The sequence below is a fragment of the Pecten maximus genome, chromosome 7 (assembly GCF_902652985.1).
Source record: "Pecten maximus chromosome 7, xPecMax1.1, whole genome shotgun sequence".
NCBI classification, from domain to species: Eukaryota; Metazoa; Mollusca; class Bivalvia; order Pectinida; family Pectinidae; genus Pecten; species Pecten maximus.
In genome coordinates, this window is record NC_047021.1 from 45,489,376 (window position 1) to 45,502,026 (window position 12,651).

The window sequence follows — 12,651 nt, forward strand, 5'->3', positions numbered from 1 at the left end:
TAACCTCTGTGGAACTCATTAATTATCCAAACAGAACTATGTTGTTTTAGTTTTCATAATACATAGATGTAATATTGATACTACACTCTATGTTTTTACACTAATGTTACAAAAAATAAAACAATAAAATATAAATATAATGATAAAATAAAAAATAAATCAATAGTTTTTGTAAAATCCATACTTTATGTTTCTTCCTCTTCCCTCCCTTGTCCCTCCCTCGTCCCTCCCTCCTTCTCATTTTCATCTGTTTTCAATGGATGAGGAATTTTGGTCTGCTCCAACATATTTTGGGGACAAATAAAATTTTGGCATCAGTTTTAAAAGGTGTCAATCACAGCGTTGAGTTTACAGATCCTCACTTTATACGAAAGGGTCTGGACCGATATAGGATTTATTTATGTGGACATGAAGAACTCGTATCTCTAGTGTAATTCTCTGGAGTATAAATCTCTAAATCTCTAAATCTCTAATCTCTAAATCTCTTAATCTCTGAATCTCTTTACATACAGATGACCAGTACCTGGATGTGCCAGAGCCAGAGCCGGACTATGACGATGACGTACTCGACGGCCCCGAGAAAAATCCAGACTCGTCCATCTCAGACCTTCAGAACCGCCTAGAGCCGGTGATCATGCGGGAACGGCCTTCTTCCTTATCGGACCGTCCACCGTCAGACGGTGACGAATTGGCGCTCATACAGCCAAAACGACTGGTGAACCCATGTATGGAGTCGAAACCCAGGATGGATCTACACAAGGAACTGCTAATGAACTACAAAATGTATGACATTACGTGTGGTAATATTTCACACTTAATCCAGCTAAACTTGTCAGACTTTCGACTCATTGGTTAAAAATTGCATTGACTTTTGTCCCAACAAAATGTCTCTGTAGCCATTTTTTTGGAATGAAGATTGCATAGTACTGGGGACCTTTTCACGAAAGTTCGTAAGTGTAAAACTTAAGAATTTTCGTAAGAGTAAAAATAATCTTGCGTGTGCTTTTGTGAAAACCACTAAAGATTTCACTTACGATAATCGTAAGAATAATCGTAAGTGTAAAACTTACGAAATTTCGGGAAAAGGTCTCCTACGGTATATATACTCTAGATATGATATTTCCTCGATGAAATACTTCGTTTCTTATGTATACCATATTCTATAAAAAGAGTTACATTTCAATTAGGTTTTTTATTTCAATGTTCTTCCTCGGAGTTATGCCCCTTATGTAGCAGTACTGGACTGGGTCGATCATCGGCGACCAGGTAGCTTAGTTGGTAGAGCGTTCGGCTGGTGTTTGGGTTCGAACCCCTGGTCTGGCTGCTTCATTTTCTCTTTCTCCTGTTACACTTGTATGATATTTGACGTTTAGATGGCTTTGACCATATTTATCTGGCAATAAGCCCACGTATTTCCTTAACCTGTTGTCACTGTCACGGCTGTGTATAGTACAAAAAAATTACAACATCAGATACTGCCTTAAGTCTGAAGATACCATTGTACAGTAATCGACCAACTGATAATTGACTGTGACCCACTTTCTATTTAATACACCTACAGTGTACATGTCTCAATATGGTGGCCTTTCAACTTTCCATGGGTCACATGTGTTGACAATAAATTTGACAATAAAACACTTCAGTGGAAGAACGATAGCCTTGAGTAATGCTGTAATATATTACCTTTTTGTTTGTATTAGTGATTAAGAAATGACAATTTTGTATTTGTATTAGGAAACAAGATACAATCCTTCAGGCCAGTGACATAGCAGTTTATTGTTTGTATAAAGTATTGGTGAGGTCACAATAATGTTATCGTAAGTGTCGTACGATATTATGGCATAGCCATATTGCATGAGAACAGGCCTGTTATATAATTTATCAATAAAAAATTGATCTCATTTTACAGGGGTAAAAATGTACTGCAAAAACCAGAACTGAATAAGGTGCTAGAGGAGCGTAAAGAACGGCAGAAAAAACAGGAATGGGCCCAGCGAGAGTCCACCAAACGCACGAGTCTGGAGCTGAAGCTGGAAAAGCAGGCCAGAAAAATGTCGGAGGTACCTGATTTATATAAAACCTTGTTATACTGCCACCATTGTACGGAAAATCTTGTTATACTGCCACCATTATACGTAAAACATTAATATATTGTCACAATTACAAAGTAAAACCTTGATATATGTCCAGTATTTTACAGTAAAACCTTGTTATACTGCCACCATTATACAGTAAAACCTTGTTATACTGCCAGAATTTTACTTATCTAACAATTTCAATGTTGTTTATGTTGATGGTGCGATACGTCATGCTATACCATTATTAACACAACCAAATTTTACTGTGACGTCCCCACTTTTTACTTTATAGCCGTTCCTCATTGTAACATCGTCTTTTTTTCTTCATTTCAGAGTGAATCCTCAAATCTGAAAGCCATCTCTGAGAATGACAATATCACAAGTAACAGTGAACTGTCTAAAGTACACGCTAAAATACTGCATAAAAATGGATCCGTGAAATGATGAGTGTGTGTGTGTGAAAAGTATACCTGCTGTTGTGAGAGAAGCGTGCCACGGTGCGGAATAAATGTATTGCTGTTTATATTTTTGTTTCTTTTAAAATTTTATCCCGAGATGTGTTTCCTCTGACATGAACAATAGGAGTCTTAGTAGATGACAGTAATTTGCTAAGACTAGCTTCCAATGTTACAGGGAAATTTAATCTAACACAATACTCGAGAAATACGTTTGAAACTGTCTGGAATTTTAATGTATTATTGTGTTTAATGACAAACCCGTTAATTCAGACTGAGGAAAAGTTCCTTGTACTAAGTAAATCTGTTATAAATGTTTATACTGTATGTTCGTTGTGCTGTGCGGATGAATTCTGTGTATATTTTACAAACAAGGGGGCCAGCTCTGGGACAATTGGAATCCAGGCATTATATAAACTCCCCATCACCCAACTTTTACATTTTGTGAGGAAATCCTAACACACGTCCAGAAATCAAAGGGAGAGAACTCTGGTGTGGATTCGGTGCTGTGTAAATGTTGGAGCAATCATACGTATGATCTTTGATATTTAGATTGATTTTATTGTTATGGGTGTTTAAAGTTGGTTTAATTGAGTTTACATTTATATAAAATGTATATACATGTATATATGCATTGTGTACATCAATTAATACAATAGAGTCACTCTTTTCATGCCATGATATGAATGTCTAAAACTGAGTTTTAAGGTGTGAATTGACTATGTATATTATTTTAATCCGTGACCGAGTTGTTTTTATCTCAATATGTAAGAAATTTTTTAATCATGATCAGATTTTTTTTTTTGGTCAAATGTTTAATAGTGATTAGCTAGCAATGAGTGTTGTTGTCATTGGAATACATCACAATGCAATACATACAGAATAAACATGGCCGTCACGCAAGACCAACTACAGTTAAATATTACGGATGATAGGGGGACGTGAGGTTTTTAGCTGTAGAAATAATTCTTCATAGTCATTAAGTATTTACGAGGATATATCTTTCATGTTATGGAGATATTATGACGGTGACATTGTCAATATTTCACTTTAAAGTTTTGTATTTAGATTCATTGCTCAAAAAAATATTAGTCCAACTTAAACCAAACTTGGTATATAGTTAGGTGACATATACACAGTGGACATGGAAAATGATTGCATTGTAGTAGGGACATCTCAACACCCTACAAAATATATTAATTTTAATTTTTTGCTGTTTTTTTTTTTTTTTTTTTGCTAAAAACACCCTAGATCTTGAGAAACTGATATAAAATGGTTTGTTTATAGAAAAAATACTGAAATTTTAGTTGATTTTTGAGTTTGCTTAAAAATTACTATACCATCAAAGTGTAATGGTTTATGAATATGGACATTTCAGCTGCATAGTCCAATAGCTAGCTTTTCTGGCTGTGCGGTTGAGTGTCATGTCTGTGTACCGAAGTTAAGCAACGAAGTTAAGCAACGTCGAGGATGGTCAGCTCTTGGATGGGTGACCGCTCAGTTGTTTCTATTGTGTAATTCGTGTGTTGTTATATCTCCATAACATAAACAAATATATTCAAGTTAATCCTTATAATTAAATCAATTATTTTTTAAGACAATTAAAATGCTTGTTACAAGCAAGATTGATAAAAAATATATTCATCATGATGTAGTTATTTTTACATTTTAAAACTAAATGTAAATTTCATATTTTCCGTGGGTGTTTTTTTCTGTGATTAGCAAGATTTAAATGAGTATGATATTCACAACACAATGGCATTGTATATACATATACCTGGTAGTTAACTTTGTATTAGGATAAAAAGATGGAGACATTATGATAAAGTGTTTTATTACATTTTTACCAGTGAAATATAGAAAAATATTCATTGTATAAAAGTGATATTTTTTCACTTTTTCTTATTTGACCAAACGAAACACGGCTTACAAATAATGATGGGTAAAATTAAAAGCTGACCCAGTATATTTTGCTATAAAAATGTAATGAACAGAATATCTAACAGTATTTTCAGAAATACCAGATATATTTCACTCGTATGGCTAATGTTTTGATATTTTTCACTCGTGCTGTACACTCGTGAAAAATATCAAAATATTAGCCCCACTCAAGAAATATATTTGGTATTACTGAGGACATTGTTAGATATTCTCTATATCTGGTTAGGTGTACTGGTACCGAAGTACCGATCCTTTTGGGTAGATAGCCCAGGTTATTTTAGTTCAGGGACCATATCTTGAGTTTTTCGTAAAAATTAATCGTCATTGTTGTGAGATGTGGATTCATTGTTATTGTGTGGTGTGTTTAGTAACACTGACAGTAGGTATGTAGCTTACTCATGTCATATACTGTAAACACGATTATTTTCGCGAGAAGTTAATTTCACGATTTCAATATGTAAACTAATTTTCGCAATAAATCCACTTTCGCTTGTAGTTCAAGATTACGCAAATTTATTTTTAAAAGATGCGTGGGGGAAATTTTCGCAAACAAAAGGAGTCCGCGTAATTAGCGTTAATTTCTCCCTCGCGTAAATTTCAATGTTTACAGTACATATAATTTCTACAAGTTCTTTTTCAATCAAGCCATCATCATCAGACATGTCTGTGGCTCAATGTTGTCCATTCTTAAAATTTATGCGATCACTTTTTGAGAAGTGCTAGCTTTTTCAAATGTCGGCCATCAACACTTTATAACAGGGTCCCGATATGACAGTGCTGTAGAAAAGGCACATCAGGCCTGTTACACCTCATTCAGCTCCGTATTACTTTATTTGATAGAAATCCACCTTGCACCTAGTCCGAATGATACTGAACATCTATCCGTCATACTGCATTCAGCGGGTGATCATTCGGACTACCTTGCACCCAGCTACCTCAATGATGCAGGGAAAAATACATCCAATATTTTCAATTATGTTTAAGTTTCAAAGTATATGTAGGCATGTTATAGAGTGCTGTAATATTAAGTGGTAGAGAGATACTACTGGTAAGTTTGGTACTTTCACAGTGAAAATAATGAATTATGATTACCTTTGAATTATCTTGCTATCAGGAATCGGTATACAGCGTAAAACCTTTGTAATTTGTAAACCTGCTTATTACGACCAGAAAACAACACTATTCAGGAGTTTCACTATAAACAGGAAACTATAGCAGCATACTTTTCATATCTTATATTTATCATAAAAAAATTCAATCATAAGTCTAAATCATGAATAAACTTTCTTCCTACTTAATTGCAGAATTATTATTAATGATTTGAGGTGTGGATCAATTAATTTGTAGTTTGTAAACTGACCTTTGACCTCTAGCCGTTGGTAAAGCTGTTTTGACAAATGTCAGTTCAGGGTAAGCCAAACAAATATTGATATTTTGTGTTTTGAGATTTGCTGGAACCACTTTTCTCAGTAATTATTAAAAAAAAAAAATCTTATGTGTATTACGCTGTGGAAAATAATTAGTTGGGTTCCTTTGTTTTTATCAGAACAGTTACATATTTCGGGCCAGGTGGCTGAGTGGTTAAGGAGTTATGACACTTTATCACTAACCCGCCACCTCTGGGTCAAGAGTTCGAAACCCATGTGGGGCAGTTGCTACAGACGTTTATAAGTTGATCTTATGATGGGAAATACAAAGAAGATTGTTATGGCCAACAGATAAGACTCGTTTGTCTTTTACTTCTAAATTATTGTACACAATCACATCTGGTCACGTGATACAGTCCCTTTTGTAAACTGGCTCCTGCCTCTAATAAAATGTATTTCATATTTCTTTTTCTAGACTGATCTTAAGTTTCAACCTAGGGGAGATAATCTACTAATCATAATTTAGCCAACTTAGGGGCTGGTGTAGTAATTAGGGGCTGGTAGCCAGTCTGTCCTCTTTGATGCCACCAAAGAAAGCTTTCTCATTGAGTAAATCTGTAAAACAAGATTTTCATTTGGTTTGGCCTAGTTGATGATTTTTGTTGATTTTTATATGATTGCTGTTAGTACAGATTTTAATATAGTTTGTAGTTATGTAATTAAGATTTTATATTTAAAGTTAAAACTGTTATATATGGCTGAATCCTTGTACTGTTCCTCTCAAGACCCCCTTATCTCCCACCCCCTAAACCGACTTCTCGCAACAGTTCCTGACCCTCCCATTCTTGGCCAGAGACCCTTAGCTCCTACTCCACTTCCCATTGTGACTTCTCACAATGGGTCCTAGCCCTTACTGGCCAGGGACCCCTTCAATCCCAACCCGTCCCAACCCATTCTTCACACAATGGTAAATGCCTTCAGACACCAGGGACCTCTTAGCTCCCACCCCACCCCAACCCATACTTTACAGAATAATTCTTTACCCTCAGGTACCAGGGACCTCTTGGGTCCCACCCTGTCCCCACCCATACTTCACACAATAATTCTTTACCTTCAGACACCAGGGACCTCTTGGCTCCCACCCCGCCCCAACCCATACTTCACACAATAATTCTTTACCCTCAGGTACCAGGGACCTCTTGGGTCCCACCCTGTCCCCACCCATACTTCACACAATAATTCTTTACCCTCAGGTACCAGGGACCTCTTGGCTCCCACCCTGTCCCCACCCATACTTCACACAATAATTCTTTACCTTCAGACACCAGGGACCTCTTGGCTCCCACCCCACCCCCAACTCCTCAGTTTCAGTGTTACAATATCCAATAATTCATTTTGTAGACAGCCTGTTGACACAGGTAAAGCCTTCACTAGTAACATTGATTCTTGTTGGTTGAGGGGGCCGCGATAGCTCAGTCAGTTAGAGCGCTGGCCATGAAATCTAATGTGAAGATCCGAGGTGTGTGGTTTGACTCTCCCTACCTGTGTCAATTTACGTTTCTTGGGAAGCTGAGAAACAAGCTGGTGTTTGCTGTCGTAGTTGTGTTCTTGAGCAAGACACTTTATCCTTTTTGCTCTGGATGAGCCTCCTGTATGTTGTTCAGTGAGGTAGTCACCAACTACTACATTGAGACCCCACCTCTGGTGTTTGCTCTCGTAGTTGTGTTCTTGAGCAAGACACTTTATCCTTTTTGCTCTGGATGAGCCTCCTGTATGTTATTCAGTGAGGTAGTCACCAACTACTACACAGAGACCCGACCTCAAGATGACACTGGCTTTTCACAGGGCAATAAACCCAGCAAGCAAACAAACAAACAAATACTGTTGTTTGAATTTTAATGTCCCTGGTCACTTTTCTATCTCAGTCACCCTACCTACCTCAGGTAACGCTATTACGACTACAGAGATCCAATCTTAAATCATTTCATTTTAAGTTTGATGCCATGGTGTTTGAAAAACACCTGATGGCCATAGTCTAGTACCCATAATTGGCAGGACCGTTTTCTTGATGTCTATGTCTGTAAAAATAAAGTCACTGTTGCCATGGCAACCCAATTTGATCGGGACTGTTGCTATGGATTTTGTTAACCTTGTATGATAACTTGTCCGGCTATATGTATTGTATGCATGACATGCTCTCCTGTCACAAACCATTGTATCGTTACGTAGCCATCGGTCGTATAAGTATATAGATTATATATTTTTCATTCGCATGATCACTCATCTTTATATTAGAACTGATTGTATCTTATTAATTTTTTTTCAGTATTGTTAAATATTAAAACTAATTGCTTCAAAACCAAGTTGTCTTTGTGTTTTGTTTATATAAGCGTAGGTCGGTGGTTTTTCACCAGATATTCCATCTTTCCTCCGCCTCAAAGACCAGACACGTCTTTAGACCCTGGCTGTTAATAGGAAGTTAAACAAAATAAAAAGAAGAAGAAGAATCTGTTAACAATCATATATGATTTCGCTGTATAGAAACATATATTAAAATCAGCGTTATTGGTCATTAACTCCTTGTCAGTTTTAATTTTAAAACATTTTAATCTTTGCAGTTTAGACAATGTAGTTCTGGCATCTGGTTTTGAGCACCCATTCTACATTGTCTCGATCCGAAGAGGGTGAGTTTGACAACATTGGTATGTCTAAGACCCGAGCGTGTTAGGATTCTCCTGGATTTCACAACTGTAGATATGGCCACTGTATACTTCCTTTAATACAGAATTCTTCCATCGAAGGCTAAAGGTATTGACAGGGTAGAGGCAGTACAACGAAGAGCAACCAAATACTTACCGAGAATGAACGACCTATCCTATATAAAAGGCTTAATTTAGAAATTAAAACTTCCCACAATATTGTACAAATGGGTTAGAAGAGATATGATCGAACTCTACAAAATGTTATGTGGCATTTTGACAAAGAATCATTTGGTTTCATAAATCTATGGAAAGATGTTGCATAATGGCACAGCAACCAAGGAAACTCAAAGAGGTTATTTCCGAAACAATCAAAGACAACCCTGAGAAGCAAGACCTTCGCCATTAGAACTTTAAAAATATGGAACATTCATCTGGAAGATATTGTAACTGCTAAGAATATAAACACTTTCAAAATTATACATTTTGTATAATTACATATATGTATAAGGCAACCATAACTCGAATTTAACTAAAACACAAATTGTAGAATACGAATAGAGTCCAGTGTAAAGGAACGTATTCTGTCATTCTCATGGAAATCCCCCAAGTCCAGAACGAAAATTGATATAATTTATATATTTATTTCATTCATTCCCCAAAGAAAGATGTCGAAAACGGTATCAAAATTGCTCGATCCAGTGCCGAGATATCTGTCTCCAAAATACACGATCTGCACTTATCGATCTACTGCTGACCATCGTTGTGGTCAATCACGCTGAGCGAGTTCACCAGACGACAGCTATAGTATATGGTAGAAAGTGATGGCTGTACGGAGGCGGAACAATAGGATATTGGTGAAGATGATTGAAATTAAAGTCATAAAAAGTATTATAATTTTAGCTTAAACCCTTGTAGAATGTTACGTATATTTTACTTCAGATTTGTAGCAGATAACCGTTTTTAAACACGCGTGTTATAGCCTTTTAAAGAATATGTATTTATCGTCGCTTACAATGAAGAAGAGACATTATCATCATAGCGCTATTATTAAGATGATTAAGATATAATATTCGTGTAACAATTTCTAGATATTACTTACATACATTTTTCCTAGTTTTCAGTTTTATTTAGTTTTATTGGTTTTGAGAGACGTTATTTTTTGGCTGTCACGTATTGGAAGATTTAGACGATGTTCATAATGAACACTTATAATTAAACAAAGTTTGCAGAGGTCTTCGGTCATATAGAATCAAACTTATTCAATCAGTTTGAATTCTTCTATTACTTTTTCTCTTTTTTTTTCTCTCAAAAAATTGACCAAGGCAAGTCGACAAAGAACGGATTAATTGCGAATACTCGTAAAAAAATTGATGGGACTTGTAGATATATATATATCTATTTTTTTTTTCAAATAGTTCAATCTAATATTGTGAGCTTAAAAATTTTTTTTAGCAGTACAGTTGAAAATGTCTTATCTAAATGAATTGTAGATTGGTCTGATCACGATGTTATATATAAACGTGATACATTTCCTCGTATATATTTGAGTTTGTGTTAACGATAGGTCAGAAACGAATGTCTGTTTACATAATACTTATCTACCGGACGTAGGGATATTGATTAAGTCATATATATATAGCTGATTGGGACAGCGGTAGATTATTGACATGGATGCTAATTAACAATAGGTCGGCCGAGTACCTTTCTCCTCACGTTACACGACGCTGTAGGGGGTCTCACACAGGTGTAAGGTCTTGGTGTAATTAGATAATCAAGCGTATTTGACAGATATACGGTGGATTGATTAGCATCTCGTAATATCGCGCTATATCAGGGACGTACATGTATATATCACGTGATATATACCTCTCTGGCTTAAGCCAGTTGTTAATTTAGCTGTCTCGTGCACGATTTTTAAAAACGAAATCAAACATACATGTACATATATATGGATCCAATTATAAATCTGTCTGTCATTTTCGTACCAGAATGGTTTCTGCAGGCAGATATATCGAAAACCGTTCCCCAGCGGAATACGATTTTTCAAAGGCGTTTATTTAAAAAAAAAACTTACTTTGCATACCTCATTCCTCTTTCAGATACATACGTTTTTTGAAAACGTAAACGTTTTAGTTCATTTGTATTACATCAAAATATATATAATTTGTTTTATATTTACATTTAGGCCGTTGAAAATGGATGAAAATCATCATCACATTCGGTTATGTAATGTTCGGGTGAAATAAACCCGTTAAAATAAACTCTAGTGGTATGTAAACTTGACGCTAATAAATATCTAGATAAATGTCACAATGAAAATAATATGAAAACTTTGTTTAATCACATAACAGGCGGCATAATCACCACAGAGTTCGCTCTCCTTTGGTAATGACTAGTAGGACTGAGTCGACCGCATTGAACTTGTGACATGACAGATCTGGGACATTGAAACGGCGTCATCATGATATTTCAAGAGAAATCGTCATCTCTGTGAAATTGAAGTTGCTGTTGTGTTCGCACTTTCTCCTCTTTTACTTTTATGAAATTATATATTTTCAACCTCAGATTCAGATTCAGATTCCTTATTTTGCCGAGAGCCTTACGGCTCATAGGCGCATCAACAATACATGTACAAAGAATACAATTATTCACGTCTAATAAACACACTCGCACACTTTCACACTCATTCACACACTCTCACAAACACCAACATAAGTAAATAACTACATAATCAAGGAGAGTGATGACTATGTGTAATAATACACAAAACTTAACACACAAAAGTGTTGAATGGTAAAAGTAAGCATTGTAAAAATCAACATTGATGGTATCTAGGTTCCCAAAAAGTTTGAGAACAAATTAACCTTGACACATATTCAAGGTCACTAGGGTTAGATTTGCTCAAACGCTCGAACAACTTCTCCAGGATAACCAAAAGACCTGATGAATCTAACGTTGACTAATTTAACAGAAGTTTCAGAAGTTTTTATTTGACTCTCAGATAATATATACGATACATGAGCAACACCAGAATATACACAAATAATTAACATTAGACAATAGACAGCACTGTTAACATGGAGACTGAAATGTCTGCATAATAAAATGGAGAAAAGCGCATTGTCTTTTCAATATTTTCAAAGAGGTATGGCGCATATTGGCCTGTTTCGACCTAATGGTTAACGTTTTCAAAATTAAAAAAATACAATAGCAATAGAAACCTTAAATCTATACCATATAAAATTTCTTTTTTGCGAAAAATAATGTTTGTTCATTGCAATGGATATTTAAATGACCGTAAAGTTGCATCATCGGGCTATTTGTAACTTTCGAGGGGGGTTTTCCCGCATTCATATCATTTTTTGACATACAATGTCTTGTTTATTCCATGTACCAAAAGACAACTTAAATTATATTCTTAAAAAGTGGTCCCCCGATGCGCTGGTATAGAAAAATTGAAAAAACGAAGTTGATGAAATATTTTAATTTTCGCATTAACTAGACTGACTTTATGTCATCACATAATATTTTCAATCCCGTAAGTCGGCATAGCTCACATGGTAGAACCATCGCTTAGCAACCGGAAGGTTCGGAGTTCGAATCACAAAAATGTATCTTATTCATATTTTGTTATATTTCTAAGAATAATACCATTTAATTTTTCTTAGTCATATTTGAAAGATTTTTTTTAACATTAAATGCATATTTAATATTAAATATTTAGCATCAAGATAGAAATGCTGAGATAGAAAATTTTCACTTGGATAAAAAAAAAAGAGTGAAATCATAACCGATTTACTCCATATCATTCAAAGTGAAATGTAAATGAACTGCAGCGTCGAGAACGAAAAAAAAAAACTTTTTGTCGTCTGTTGGTTAAGTAGTTTTCAATCCTACGCCTACAGCGCTCGCATTATCACTAAATTACTGCCCCCTCTTTCGATTGCAGATTGAAAATTTGCTATATTCATTTTCCGCAAGGGGGGGGGGGGGGGGGGGGGGCTTCGCCACCATGTAACCCGCTGGGCGGCCCCAAAACCTCTCGCAAAATGGAAAAATATCGGCTCGCGCCTATGGTGCTCGCATAATCATAATTACTGGACCCCCT

At 35.7% G+C, this 12,651-nt stretch overlaps 1 protein-coding gene across 3 annotated transcripts in view; it reads left to right on the top strand.

The window, feature by feature from the left end:
* Positions 1–8,204, top strand: part of LOC117330968 — a 53,116-nt gene extending 44,912 nt beyond the window's left edge. For all 3 annotated transcript variants that reach the window (XM_033889557.1, XM_033889558.1, XM_033889559.1), the window contains 3 exons: positions 513–783; positions 1,910–2,060; positions 2,412–8,204. In XM_033889557.1, the coding sequence (XP_033745448.1) occupies positions 513–783; positions 1,910–2,060; positions 2,412–2,522 (533 nt within the window). In that variant the 3' untranslated portion in view covers positions 2,523–8,204. The remainder of the gene's footprint in view (positions 1–512; positions 784–1,909; positions 2,061–2,411) is intronic.
* Positions 8,205–12,651: the final 4,447 nt, after the last annotated feature.